The 16,048-nt window shown below is 38.3% G+C and overlaps 1 protein-coding gene across 1 annotated transcript; it reads right to left on the reverse strand.

Annotated features, from left to right (window-relative positions):
* Positions 1-1,475: 1,475 nt before the first annotated feature.
* slc25a36b (solute carrier family 25 member 36b) lies at positions 1,476-14,151 on the reverse strand. The gene is made up of 7 exons (XM_056258801.1): positions 13,656-14,151; positions 10,527-10,676; positions 7,411-7,488; positions 4,709-4,809; positions 4,084-4,150; positions 3,628-3,917; positions 1,476-2,335 (listed from the first exon to the last, which is right to left on the reverse strand). Exons 1-7 carry the CDS (start codon positions 13,694-13,696, stop codon positions 2,142-2,144), a joined length of 921 nt encoding a protein of 306 aa, XP_056114776.1. The 5' UTR covers positions 13,697-14,151; the 3' UTR covers positions 1,476-2,141.
* Positions 14,152-16,048: the final 1,897 nt, after the last annotated feature.

The raw sequence follows: 16,048 nt of genomic DNA on the forward strand, positions 1-16,048 counted from the left end.
CAGTTTTTATGAAATTATTTATATAAAAGCATAACCATAAGTTTAACTCGCTACTAAAACGAACGGAGAAGCGCGTCCCTTTATTAGTTTACATACAAGCATTCTTTAGCGGATTTAGACTTTTTACACAGGCAAATAATAATAATAAAAACATTAGTTTTATATTCAATTAATTTACCTGCTTTTTGACAACTAAACTATACTCTCCTCCCAAGTAGATTTGACCCAAATTAACAGCAGTATGTACCTGTAAATGCTGAATACTTGTGTCACTCAAGTTAAAAGGGAATTTCTGGGTTACTGGAATACACACACATTTCCTGTGCACACAAAATCTCTTGGTGCATGTGTGAAAACAAAATTAAAGCAAAGAGAGGGACTGGCATGTCTAAACATAGACAAATCACAAATTATAAATTTCTAACTCTTCACAACGTACAGTGAGAGTCAAACACCCAGCATCTCCACCCAACCCAAAATAGACACGTCCTTTCTTTGTTTTCTCATATGCATTTATTTTTCCATAAGATCAACGGCTGAATATTAATGTCATAATGAACAGTGACAACAGAGCAGGTAATTTCACCTTTCACACCAAATTGACTGTAAACAACAACGACACACTAAAAAAATAAAATAAAATCAAACGCTGGAATCATAAAGGCATAAAAGAGTGAGAGAGTCAGATACAAAACTGCATCAAAGAGAAAACATGAGTTTTGACAGCTTGACTTTGTTTTATATTTTAATGCGTTTTCCCTTTGTCCACACTGCAAAAACATTTTGTTTAACAATATTTTTGTCTTGTTCTCCTGAAAAAAAGATCTAAAACACACTTAAAACAAGATCAATTCACTTGAAATGATTTTCAGTAAATATACACCGAATTGTTTTTGTCTCAACTCATTAGCAAATATCTTTTTTTGTTAAGTATAAATCTAAAATAAATTAAGTTTTTGCTTTTTTGAGGTTATTATTATTAAATATTAATACAATAATAATAAATTCAATATTGTCTGAAAAAGTCTAAAAAATCTAATGTAATTTTGCTTTTCGAGTTAATGGATCTTGTTCAAAGGATTTCTAGGTATTTTTATGGCAAAACAAGGCAAAAAATGCAAATGTTTTCTTTCGCAACATGAGCCGCCACAAACTCTCGTTTTGTGCTCCGTGTGTGAGTGTGTGTGTGTGTGTGCTTGGGATGGGCCACAACATGTCCACCAAAAAAATAAACTTATTTTGTGTAACAGTGCAGTGGCTTTTTTTTTATTCTTTTTTTTAAACTAATTTAAATAATTACTCCTACTTTCTTTAGTCATTTTTTGTGCTGAGTACATATATTTATTTAAGATTTTTTGTGCTAACAACCTACTTTGGCTGCAATGATTGTTACATTCATGTGTTAAAGTCAAACATGGGAAGCAAACACACGATAACCTGTATAAATGCACAAATATGACACTCTGAGACAAGCACACAGTTACCTGTACAGTGTCAAAACGACAAAACACTCTCTTAGACATTTTTTTTTCTTTTGCAGGTCCACGTACACATGTGAGCATAGTGTCAGGTATGTGAATCTATGTAGGATCTTCCTGCTTTTGCACTGCATGGTGTAAGAGCCACCCGATTGGCTGTTTCCAGACAGGAAGTGAGCCTCTGTTTGGATCCTCTTCGATTCCTTTCCAGCTCAGAGCTTGATAAAATCCCTTGAAGCTTTGATCACCATCATAGTACAACAAAGTGGCGGACAAAACCCTCAATGACCTGCCAACACAAGAACAGCTTTTCTCTGACAGAACCAAACTGCTAAAACCACATTCGAGATCAATCTGACGTGAAGTGCTGTTTGAGATGGAAAGCCAAACTCTGAGGGGGTTAAAGGTGAACTGGTGCTGATGTCAATGTAACACACTCCATCTGACTACCATCGTTAGTCAGGTATGTCAAGGCTTTTTAGAAGCAGCATCATTTTAAAGAACATTAAAAGAGGGAAAGGGAAGGAAAAGCTTCTTTCTAGACACCAACCTTTTAGTCATTACCCTGTTTCTCCTAACACCTTCCTCCCAGAACACACACCATTTGACAAGGTGAATAAAACCACATAACGTCCTGTCCATGAGGCACCTCGGGGTCTAAGGTTAGCCATCGAGCAGGTAGACGACGAACTCGTAGGTGCACATCATGATGGCCGTGTTGGGGATCTGTCTGACCAGGTGTGTGGTGAGTCCTCGGTAAAGAGCTCGATAGCCTTCCTCTCTGATCACTAGGTTGAGACTCTGGAAGAACGCGCGGTACTTGTTTCCTTCTTCCCTTAGCCGTGTACGGATGACCTCTGCAGAACGGAACAGAGAAAAACAAAAATATGAATGTTGAAAACAGGTGTGCTGCTTAAAGGGGTCATATAATGGTACATACACTTTTACAAGTTGATTGTACTGAAATGTGTGTTGGCAGTCCCTGTACACAACCCTCCTATAATGATAAAAATCCATCCAGTGTTTTTGTTTTAATCTCCTTGTATGTTTTCCCCTGCCTCAAATTGAGCCGTTCGATTTTGTGACGTCACACGGTCGGACGCCCCTCCCACGATTGTTGATTGACAGCAGCGTTTCAACACAGACCCGCCCTGAGCGAGCGGTCATCATAGTCCGGTATTGTTAATACGCTGGAGCAGAATGGCGTCTAAGCGATTGTGGTGTTCTGTTCTTGGGTGTAATAATCAACACACCAGTCATTTTGATGTTCCTAAATCCGAACCGCTGAAGACGCAGTGGCTGAGTTTTGTTTTCGAAGGGAATATTCACCAAGATCAACGTCAATGCTTTCATGTTTGCATGAATCATTTCTCACCAGACTGCTTTATAAACGAGGGTCAGTATAAAGCTGGTTTTGCTAAGAAGCTGCTCCTGAAAAAAGAATCGGTACCAACTATTCGTGTCCCTGCTGCACCTCCAGAAGAAGTGAGTGTAAAGTTTTATTAATCTTTAAATTAATCTTTGCAAATCGCGAAAAAAAGTTGTTCATGACCATTAACTGTAACATCAATCTGTCAACGAACTAACGTATACATCAGTAAAACACATAGCGTTTGTATCTCACTACTCTACCCTGCCAGTGCATACAAAAATAGATGCTGACATTGTTAACCAACAATTCAGAAACGTCCTGTTCGAGCCTTAATTGTTGAACTTTTTTACGGCCGTCATCTCGTTCCGGGTGCGACTCCAGTTCAAACTGATACGGTTGCACAGATGTGTCCTCAGAGACTCCCGCTGCCATTCTTTCTCCAAAATATACCCTCAACTGTTGTCAAGGAAACACTCCACGTGCGTTGTGTCAAAACGCCCCCAAAAAACAGAGGGCGGAGTCAACAAAGCTCATTATCATTTAAAGGCACATGCACTGAAACGGCGTGCTGAAAACAGAGCTGTTTTTGACCAGGTAAAATTAGTGTTTTCTTACTATTTAGGATTTATGGTGATTACAAAAAAAGGAGTGGATGGATTTTTACCAATAGAGTCTGGTTGCTTACACACACTGGTGGACACACATCTTTGTGCAAACACCTTATAAAAGTGAATTTAGCATAATAGGTTACTCTGATGGGTAAATGCACATGCTCACCGTGTGGATAGGCTATCGATGTGGCGCAGGTCTTGGAGGTTGCGGCTGCCAGCATCATGCCCACAAAGTCTGAGGCGTCCTTGGCTGTGTCCTCATGCTCATCCATGTGTGTTGCTGCTTTAGCTTCTAAAAGACGGCGTTTGATGCTTTCATAGATCACAAAATGGATCACAGTCTCTGAGATTCCCGCGTAGGATGCAGACATGCCGCGGTAAAACCCACGTAGGCCTTCCTTCTGATACACGCGGCTCACACACTCAAACGCATTCATCCGACGCTCCCCACGGTTCCTGTGCAGAACAAAACATGCTTTAGTAAATGAAAAACAATGGGATCAGGAATAAGAAGCACTAGTTCATGTTAAACCCATTATCTCAGACTAAGGAATCAGTCATTAGGGATATTGATCAAACAATCTACTTTCAACTCACGTCCCACATATCTGTTGGCATTTACCTGGCATCCAGTTGTAGACGCGTCTTAATCAACCAAATTGGGTTTGTTGCCGTTATTGCCGTGAACCCTGGAAAGATTAAGGTGGAATTTTACTAAGCTGAAAATTAGGGTTTCTGTGTTGTACCAAAATTGATTTATCTTAAATTTACTTTTCTAGGTTGTGCAGCAGATAAGGGCTAAAGCCAAATGGCAAAACCTAAGAGATACACACATGAGGAAAAATGTATTCTCGGACAGCGCCACCTATCGTGCAGGAGTGAATTAGCTAAAGGCAATCAATTGTTTTGCGTTCAGTGTGAAACCTCTGTTCGTCTGCAATTCGCTTAGCTTTATCGCGTTGCGATCAGCGTGAAAGGGGCTTAAAGGTGTAAGAAAACTCTAGCATATGTACTCTGAGAGAGTTAATCTAAATCCTTCTTGGCAAAAGTCCAGATGACAGGTGAGAAGAGACAACACACACCAACACGCTCACTTCTGGCCATCTGCCGGATCTGTGACATTTACTGGCCTGATACTCAGAGATAAAGCATGAAACAAAGGGGTTAATGTGTTAACCAGTCCCTATCTGAGCCCATCAGAAACAGGGACGTAGTTGAATTGCATGGTGAAATATAACGGAAGTTACCTGCGATCCCAGCAGACGTCATGTGCACCTGCGTGGAGTCTGGCTCAAACACACAGTTCAGTCTCTCCTTTGTGCTGGAATAGGCAGCGAAGTAGATGGCCCTGAAAACACAGCAGGACAGGACACAAATGAGTAACAATAACACACAACCTAACCTACTTTACAAAAACAGACTGGTCAGGCTGGTTTTGGCCACTTGGTTGCCAACCAGATAAACCAGCTGAATACTTTTTTGCCAGAATGCCAGACTAACTAAGACAAGCAAACCATTCTGTCTGTTTTAAGATGTTCTTTGCAGCAGGGAAGCTGGTCATTAGCTGGTCCAAACCGGTCATTATCTGCAACAAAACAACCTCATACTAGTTGGAACTAGCTGTGACCAGCTTATTTCCAGTTTGAATAGCTAGAAACCATCTACCGTGTTATAAACACAACTACCAAATCCAATGCTTGATTTTTCAAAAGTATAAATGAAATGCAGCCAAATCTTATAACGCACCATCATTCTTATTGCACAACTTATAGCATAGTTTAAATTCATACATTTATATTTTTCATAGCCTTGAATTTGCACATTGTTCCGAGAAAACATTGGACAATATGTTATTGTTCAATAGACTTTTTCCAATAAGATACAGAAATCTGATTAACATCATCTTGACCAGGCTGGGAGACTAACTAAACCAGCTAAGACGAACAAACCATTTAGGTTGGTTTAAGATGTTATTGGATGTTATTGACTTACTGGCCTAAGTCGGTCATTATCTGCAACAAACCAACCTCATAATAGTTTAAGGCATGTTTTGGAAAAAGCTGACTGGACGACCAATAAATCTCCAGCTCATTTCCAGCTTAGTCCAGCTAGAAACCATTTACCAGTTTCCAAACACAACTACTAAAACTAAGCATGATTTTTCAAAGCGATGCAATGCTGCCAAATCGTTTAATGCAACATGGTTGTCACGATACTGGAATTTCCAACTTCAATACGATGCCTTTAAAAAAAACATTGATATTCGATGCTATTTACACTACCACAAATGAAAGTAATAAAATGTAAAATAACACTGGATATTTTCATTGTAAAAATGAATGCTTACAATTAAAGTAACAAAAGTTATTCAGTCAAGAGCAGCAAGTGATGTTCTCTTGTCTTTTGTTCTTTGATTACCACGACAGACAGCAGCAGGTTTATTAGGCTGCTGTCACTTTAAGAGCTTATGCACAGATCCAATATACTGTTACACAACATGCGTTCCTCTAAACTATTTACGTTCCAAAACTGACTGTACTTATCTGAATACTCGACACGAAGGGCATTTTGACACAATTCTGTATGTATTTAACTGTTTAAGCGCAATAAGCCACAAAAAAAAACCCCTAAATTTGGTACTCGCAAGCTGTTTGAGAGGCGGCTTTATGAGAGCGCCACTTATACAAATCAGTGGTGTGTGTGTGCTTTTGGTGGGAGCGCGAAACCTGCGGGAATGTCTAAAATTATGCGCAATACAAGCACTACTCTCTGTGCAGCTGTTATCGGTGTATCGATATACTGCAGAAAAGGAGTAATGGGACAGTTTCAGATATTTCAGTATCGATACATATCCAAATGGCAATATTTTTGACAACACTAACACAGCATACACCCACTTTTCGGAACACCCATTGGGCGACAATGATGCCTGCGTACGCAGCTCACAAGCTGTTCTTCGCAAACCCCCACATGTAATCTCAAATGTTTGCACATGCAGTTTCCTGAAGCTGTTAACTGAAGCATGGTGACCACTCCAACATTAAACACTCTCCACACACGCTCAGCAACTAATCTCAAGTTCAATCTCACCTTCCTGTCCATATAACACACACGTTTACATAACTTTAAGTAACAGGCCCAGCATCAGTAGACACAGATTTATCATGCGTGCCTCATTGGATAAACGCTTTATCCCGAACGTGTGCACGTAAAACATCTGTTCATACAGAAGCTAAATGTTAAAACCACCATTTATCATGCCCGCTCATTTATTTAATTGCTCTTTAATTTGCTGTGCTGTTCTTCTTAGAGCAGTTTGTGGGTTGTTACACCTTGACTGAAGGCTCATTTGGATTTCTGTTTATAGGCTTCATTGTTCCAGAAAACCTCAAAAATGCTAGAGTGGCGAAAAAGTGCAGCAAGTAATCGACAAGTGTTAACTGATCTCAGATATTTTTATTGGCCTGGAAAACACATGCATGCTATCTTTATGTTGATGATATTTTCAGTTGTAATGTTCATTGAAGATTGCACTGTTTGTTTAGAATTACAATGGTTTTAGTATGCACTTTTCAAGCCTTAAAGAGACAGTTCACCCAAAACTGACTTTCTTCTGTGGAACACAAATCATTCTTCTAAATATATTTTGTGTTCTGCAGAAGAAAAGATGAATAACAGCATTTTCCTTTCAAAAGCCCTGTAATTTGCACCCTGCAGGGTTGACATGAAAAATAGCCCAAAACTGAACGCTGCATGAGTGTTTATCACAAGCCCTGCAAATTTGCAGCTTTACCGGTTGAGCAGGGATTGCATCAGCCACAATGCATTTTAAATGACTGTGTTTTCATTATGCAGAGATCAGGAATACACACTCTTACTGTACATGCTTTGTTTCACATACACTTGCTGACATGGAGATGTTTAACTGTATGAATAAACAAACACTTACCGTGAAGGAGCCACTCCGATTAGATTGGGTCCCAGGCCCCGGAATAAAGAACGAGGCCCTTCCTTCTCAAGAATTAATCTGAGACGGACAGAAAGAGAGAGAAACACATCAAAAGAAGTGCAAGACAAACATACCAGAGTGACATTTTTGTATTGAATAGCTTTATGAACACTATAAACACAGTCTGGTATTAGTAAAACATGTCATGTGGTTCCTGAGAAATGTTTGGGGGCTGAGGTGGAATATAGGTCTCACATTTTACTCCAAAATCAAAAGAAAGTATGACATTCTTTGTGTGACATTCATTGTGATATTTTCATAAGTAATTGGAAAACACCAAATTATCATGCAAAAATAATAACACAATATTTTGTTCTTTTTCCAATTAAAGATTATAAAATAAAATTGTATCCAGACAGCAGGGCTCCAGACTAACTTTGTTTACAATAAGCACTGTAGCCTCTTACTGAAAATATCAGGAGCAAAAGGAAAACATTTAGAGGCACACTTTAAATTGACCTGCAACGCAATTATTCACATTTCCCCCCCCCCATTTTACAAGTCAGAAGATATAAACTTGCAATTCTGACTTTTTTCTCGCAATTGCGAATTATAAAGTCCAATTCTGAGGAAAAAAGATGGAGCTTTTTTCTCAGAATTGTGAGTTTATATCTCAAAATTCGGAGAAAATAAGTCAGACATAAACCTGCAATTGCGAGAAAAAAAGTCAGAATTGTGAGATAAAAAGTCGCAATTACCTTTTTTTTATTATTATTAAGTGGCGGAAACAAGCTTCCACAGAAGAGGGAATGGCTCTTTTGAGAAAAATTATATCAATGGTTTGTTTTGGCATTTTTGCCTGAGCTGTTATTTAGACGCAACTACATTGAGGCACACCGATGACTCATGACCTGCGCAGTTGACTAAACACACCCAGAACCTCCTTCTCTCACACACAGGACTCGCTCCCTACTCGTCTTTCAATTTGAAATTGAAAAAAAATATATTCAAATTTACAAGGTCGCGCGACAAGTTGTAAAAATGCTTGCACTGTCTCAAAAAATGGTCACAAAAAGTGCGCATTTGGTCGCAGTCTGGAGCCCTGACACAGGTTGACCTTTATTACAGCTGTATTACAGTTCTGAGATTTTTTTTTTCAGGGGGGGTTCTTAATTAGAATGAAAATGTCACAATATCAAATAAATCTTAATATAAGCAAACCACAAGTTCATTATGCAAAATAATTAATTTTTCGTTCTTTGTTTTGGTACAATATTTTACTATACAAATCAATTAAAATGAATTATTTTAGAGTGAAATATAACCCAAAAACATTTCTTTATGAGAATTACCCAAATATTTGTTGCATCATCCAATAAGACACACCTCTGAGGAACATGTACAAACAAAGAAATTCCTTGAACACTCTTTTTTAAAAAGGGTGTGAGAAATTATTGTCAACGTAAACATAATTTATTACTTGCCAAATGTATTTTATTTATTTTCCATCTTGGACGACTTATTACTCGATTTAATCTTTTACCCCGGTTGTTCTCAAGTCACTTGTTGTGGTAGAAAAATGGGCCAAATGTCTTATAAGGTTACGGACATCAGGCAAACAATAATAAAAACGGTAAGTAAATAATAATAAAATGCAACTACCCATGTAACTGATTGTAACTGGGCATAGATAGCGAAATAAAAAGACTTAACTTATCAATGCTTTCATTCCAAGGCCATGCGTCCAATCAAAGTCTACTTTGATGCAATTTCAGGTGTCAAAAAGCCAAAATAGACAGATGCCAACGTGGACAGGTTGCATAACAAGCCATAAACCACGAGGAAGTGTATGATGTCAGAATCATTTACTCAATGTATTATTTTGATAAACGAGACCAAAGTATCTCTACATGTCTTTGTGTTTAGTATTTTAGCAACTCTCTGTGATGTATAACCCAAGTTAAACCGAGAGGACAAGGGGCCCGTTCTCAGAAGCAGTCAGTCAGACACACACACACACACACACACTTCATCCGAGAGCCAAGCACCAGGACGCAGCGTTTTAGTGTGAGGGCAACGATTGGTTGGGTAAGGGGGAGTGAAAACCACTGTGAACGGTGTCATTATTAAGAAAACAGAAAGAAAAGAGGCAAAGAGAGGGGATTATAGACTTTATGCAATATGCGCTGTGTGTGCAAACTGTTTCTGCCTTGATAATATATATACTCATGAGTCATATGTTTCATACATGGAACTGACCATGACAACTAAAATAAACAAATTCCTAAATGCCAAACCAATGGTCCCGATTTCGTCTCGTCTTCTGACTTTATTTAGTCACATTTGGTGGTGTAGTGAAGAAATATGACCACATTTTTGGAAAGAGACAACAGAAAGGGGGCGTCTCCTCTGGCACTCGGTTTTAGGCCCATAAACCATAGAGCAAATGTTTACAAAACACTGAGCTAATGCAACGCAGACTCAACGTTCCCACAACGCAGATGTAACATTCGCACTATTCCAGTACAGGGCGTTGCCTTTTTCCCAAACTAAAACCCCCATGTTAAATCAGACGAGTAAACATTCTCGTCTTTACTAAAACTCACAAAATTTACAGCATAGACATGAGAGTTTGGGTTTGTGGGTTTTTGGGTATCTCTGATATGTAATGGACAAACCTGCAATTAAATATACACATACCCTGGTGCTACTGAATAATATATTGTATGGTACTCCACTGTAGTGTTGTCAAAAGTACAGACTTCGATACCAAGTCGGTACTGAAATTTTAAAAATGTGACGCTTTGAGCGCTGTTGAGCATTCAGACACGCTCATCAGATATGTCTGTGATTGGCTACAATGATCAGCACTTCAAACACATGTCGTAAATATACATCAATGGCGCTCTTCACCGAGTGCTTACACCGATACACACGGGAGCGCTTGAAAGCAGGACCGGTCCGCCGATAGACGGATGCTTGTGCTTTCAAACGCTCCCGCTCTCGTTTTCCAAAACACTTTCAAACACGTCCGTGTGCTCTCAAACGCTCCCGTGTGTTGATGTGTATATGCACTAGAGAAAGTGCAAAAGGGTTTAACTTGTTGACGTGTGTACCTGAGGCAGTGAAGGGGCCCTGGAGGGGCCACACGTGCCATGCTGGCTCCATTAACTGTGCAGATGCAGAGCGTCAAGGAGGAAGACTGAAGCCTCGTCTTCACCACCTCTAATGGACACGTCAGGATCGCACCTACTGTGCCTCCACATCTGAGAGAAACAGAGAGCGAAAGACAAACATACAGTGAAAAAAAGAGACTTTTTTTCTGCAAAGAAAATCAATTAAAAGAAACCAAGTTGGAAAAAAAAGGCCTAATTCTACCAATACCAGTTGAAAGCTTGACCGCACAATGTGGGTCAGTCATGCAATAACTTCTTATCTGAAAGCCACGTGACTTTAGTCAAACATCACAACACCGATTTAGAGGAAACGAGGGCGATAGAATTTCAACTCCAATGTGAAAGGTGAGTCGCCCTTAATCGTCTCCAAAAATTGCACTCGTGCCGGGAGATGTGGGTCAGCAAACACAGTAACCCAAACCAACAGTCATGTGCCGGGAACAACCTGATATCAGGACTTTCCGATGGAAAAACGGCATCAACGTGAACTTTGATACATGTGATACGAATCTAAAGCTACAGAAATGTGATTAAGGAACAGTTTATCAGAGATAATAAACCAAACAAAGGTGGAATTTATGTTAGGTATCATATAATACCATGGTACTTTTGATTGTCATTCTCATACCAAGACTTAAAATACTATGGTATTGACATCATGTGCAAAAACAGTTAAGTATGCGAACAAAAGATGCCAGTACTTTGACAGTCTCTGTTAAAGGAGAACTCCGGCGCAAAATGAACCTTTGGTCTAATTACACATTGTTACCTAGTCAACCGTTATCTGAGATTTGTTTTCATGATTATCGAATGTAAATAGTTTTATCTCTAAAAACAGTTTAGCCTATAAAGCTAGTATAACGCTAGTATATTGGGCATAGTGTAATGACAAATAAAAATCGCTTGTTAATACCACTAACAAGGCTCAAAATAGCCCCACACTAACACGGTAGCATAATGAGGGTCCCTACCTTCAAACCGAAGCATTGAGAACTTTGTCAGTGTCCAGACAGTTTAATAAGAAGATATTTTAAACATACAGTCAACTTCGCGTATACAGACAGGAGCCATCTTTGAAATACAGTCTTTACCAGTCGATCTACGAACGCCGATCCAAGCCTGCTGTTCGCACTCACCTTATCACAACTTATAGCTCGTTCACATTCTCACCAGCGCACTTGGATCGGCGTTCGTAGATCGACTGGTAAAGGCTGTTTTTCAAAGATGGCTTCTGTCTGTATACGCGAAGTTGACTGTATGTTTAAAATATCTTCTTATTAAACTGTCTGGACACTGACAAAGTTCTCAATGCTTCGGTTTGAAGGATTGAGAACTACCGTAACAGATCAGGTCCCCGAAACTACAACTATCACTTATAAAAACCCATTCTTGCTATTAAAGTATTACAGGTGAGAATAAAGATTAAAACTGTCTATTGTCATTTTTAGCTTTTTACTATCTGGAAATATTTTAAGGAATAAGAACACAAATATCTTGAGGTTTCTCTCTCTATATAGACAGTACTATAAACATCAGTGTGGCTGAATTCAAGATCTCTAGGGATGATGGTGCTAGATTATTCATAGATTGCTGCAAACCACAACACATCATTTATATTTAGGCATGTTTGTACTTGTTGATTTTTTTGTCTGTTTCAGTATCAAGCGGAGTGTCTGGTCTCATATTTCAGGGATTCATTCGATAAAGCGAAGGTTGTGTTGAAAGTCATTTTGAAAGCATCTATCATCCCTGAATGACATTATGACAGCGGTCAGTTCCTCTGTTATATCAGATTTATTCTTCCTGTAGAAATGCAAACATTATCGGCAGTGTGGAGGAATGACCTCCTTTAATATGTGTATGTACGGTTTGTGTGTACAAGTATTTATATATACAGTATATATGGAATAAAAACATTTTATTACTATACTGTAATAATATGCATCAAACTAACATACGTTCAAATATTCAAGTGTCCTGAAAAACAAAAGATCTGATAACAGCTTTAATTGAGCTGAGCTTCAAGTGCATTTTGGAATATTAAGTGACGATAATGACATCATTAATCGTCATTAAGTAAACCCAAGAAGTTAATAAGCACTTAATTAACAGTAACACTTTAGTTTAGGGTTCAATTCTCACTGTTAACTAGTTGCTTATTAGATTTAGCATGCATAGATATTACTAGATCTTGGCTGTTTATTAGTACTTATAAAGCACACATTAATGCCTTTTTCTGCATGATCATATTCTTCATCCAATACCTAAAATCAACAACTACCTTACTAACTATTAATAAGCAGTATTTAGGAGTTTATTAAGGCAAAAGTCATAGTTAATAGTGAGAAGTGAATCTAATCGAAAGTGTGACCTAATTACCTTGACAGAAATAGATTGTTAATGAAATAAAATACTAAATAATGACTAAATAAAGCTACTCTTAGATGAATATCCAAAATCTGAATCGATCTTCAAACTCTCAATCTGTCGTCCTGTCGGATTTTCCGTCGCTTCTCAATTCCATAATAACCAAACAACAACTCCCTTGTTTTATAAAATGGTTGGTGTGAAGGTGATGACAGCACAGCATATGGTACAGTAATTCTTTTTTTTATAAAATAAACTGCATACATATCAAATGAACAGACTTTCCCTAATTTTAACACATGAAACTCAAAGGGGAAGTTAGGAAGTCTTGGCACAACTCCAACACACAATACAACATTTCAAAAATGACAAGCTTTCATAACAACAAGGTTTCACAACAAACTTTTAAAAAATGAGCAAAGGTGATTCATTAGACACAATGGATGTTTTACAAAGCATTTTCATTAAAAAATAACAACAACAAGAATATAAATTAACATTACATAATAGTAATTTAACATTAATATATATATATATATATATATATAAAATATTAATTGCATAAATATAAATTATACCAATCAACTAGTTAGTTGTTAGAAGTATTACTACTATTGTTACAAAAAAGACTCTATTTTAGTTTGAATCGGTATGTTTGTGTAACGTTACGTGTCGGAGTGGTGTTGAGTAAAGCTGTCTTACCCTCCAGCGAACAGATGCACCAGTGTGTCTCTCTGGCTCATCTCGGCTCATGCTCTCCGGGATCTACCGGACTGGGCTGTAACGTTAGTGTCAAAGTCCGTGTCCGTGTGGAGCTCATGCGGGTGGGTGTGAGACCAGCGGTCGCTACTAGTCACTTTATACGACCTCAAAGCGTCTCAACGCGGCTTCGCCTCCAACAAAACCCCGCTGGTCGATCCACGGTCAATGCTTATTCGATAGTTGGTCTGAAAGTGAGTCTGTGAGGAAGAGGTGACTACATACCACTGATCTGGGTCAAAATCCAAGTGGCAGTTTAGATCAGGGGCTTAAAAACGTGCACGTTTGCCCCGCACGCATTCACCTTCTTCGTGTACACTCACTTCTGCGACGTAAAACCGCTCACAGTTCACTGTCGATCGACCAATCAGAGAGCGCAAAACAGAAACGTCTATTGGTCGAGCTCAGTTTGCGTCACCAGAGCCCGCCTTCATCAAGCTTCTTTCACGTGATCATCGCCCTTTCACATACAAATGACATTCATAGGGTTACAGTTTAAAGATGTAATAAAAATGAAACTTTTTGCCTGAAATAACTTAACGAGAAGTTATTTTAAACACAGTTTTCAAATATCCGATTTGCTCCTCATTCACTCTCATTACTTCATCATTTGCAACATATGTATTTACATTGATATTAAAATGAATCGACCACCTCGATTATTATTATTAAAAATTATTATTATTTTTCTTTTCTTTTCTCTCTCTCAGATGCAGTATAGGCCCAATGTCTTTGAGGATAAACTTAAGGATTTTTTGTTGTTGTTGCATGGATCATAAGTTGATTTGCTGCCGTTGTGATTTCAGACCCTTACTGTGTTTCATTTGGCATCTGCAAATGGGAGGAGATGAGGTCGAATTCAAAACGGAAAATCTTGAGCTGTACTTTGAGAGCAAACAATAACTTTGTGCACAAAACACACTCTTTTGTTGACATTGTATGTTTCCCAAAATAAATTAAAAGCATAGTTTAGTCTTTTCTTGGACAGCTAACAAAAAATGTACAATAAATCATAATTACATAGGCTGTAAGGTTTTTTTTTGTAAGTTACGCAGGAATTGCATCTTAGCTGTATTAAAAAATAGTAAACAGGCGTGTAAAGGAGAATTATTGTGGCAATGGTGTGTGGTTAACTTTTGTAGGTCATCGTTTCATCAAAATGGTAAAGTCCTTGCACGTGTCTTCAACCTAGAGCATAAAGACAAAACTTATGCTGTAGTTCATATCCTTAAATGAAATTAACACTAATCAATACACTAACAATTATCAGATATGTAAAATACAACTAACGAACTTACATTCAAACAAAATAATCAGTTGCAGGGAATTAACAGAGACTGTGTCTTTGTGTGTGTGTTCAAGAGAGATAAAGAAACCAAGGATGAGATGAAGAAAGCATTATTATCACATCTGTCTGTAACAGGGGAGCTTCAGAAGACAGCGGCTCTTTGAACTGTGTGTGTTGTATAGGCAGAACTATATTTACAGTGATTCAATCTTCGTGGGTGTGTGTATGTGTGGCTTTAATTACATATGAGTCAGAGTGTCAAACATGCCTTAACTTGCAATCCTGTCATACTATAAATGTGTGTGTGTGTGTGTGTGTGTGTGTGCTTTTGTTTTTGTGATATATGAGGACACAAATGTGTATAATGACATGCATATTACACTGGTATTACAACTTACATGTGATATATGAGGACATTGCATGAGTCCTCATATTTCAAATAGCTTAAAAAACATAAAAAACAATGTTTTTTTTAAAATGTAAAAATGCAGCATGTCTCCTGTGATGGGTAGGTTTAGGGATAGGGGCAGTGTAGGGGGATAGAAGATACAGTTTGTCCAGTATAAAAGTCATTACGCCTATGGAATGTCCTCATATATCACAAAAACACAGCTGTGTGTGTGTGTGTGTGTGTGTGTGTGTGTGTGTGTGTGTGTGTGTGTGTGTGTGTGTGTGTGTGTGTGTGTGTGTGTGTGTGTGTGTGCCGTAAACGTGAAAGGGTGGAAACCACTTGTTTATGTTTAAAGGAAGAGTTAATTAGTTCACTAACTGGTTTATCAAAATAACTTACTTGTTCTCCTGCAGTTTCTCATTCCCCTCCCCACAATCTGTAATTGTTCGATCTGTAATTGCTGACACAGCTCCACCTAAAGCCCTGAAATGAGTTCAACGGGTATAGACGTGCAACAAGATATCAAAACATGCCACAGCATCGATACAGAGCCATCTATGGTTCAACAGTGACACTTGGGTTGCAGGTTTGTTCTGATAGCAAGGAAAAACAATGAATAAATGCAAATAACACAGTGCAACTAACCATGTAATTGTG

The sequence above is a fragment of the Rhinichthys klamathensis genome, unplaced genomic scaffold (genome assembly GCF_029890125.1).
Source record: "Rhinichthys klamathensis goyatoka isolate OS25496 unplaced genomic scaffold, OSU_Roscu_1.1 h1tg000159l_1, whole genome shotgun sequence".
In the NCBI taxonomy this organism is placed as follows: Eukaryota; Metazoa; Chordata; class Actinopteri; order Cypriniformes; family Leuciscidae; genus Rhinichthys; species Rhinichthys klamathensis.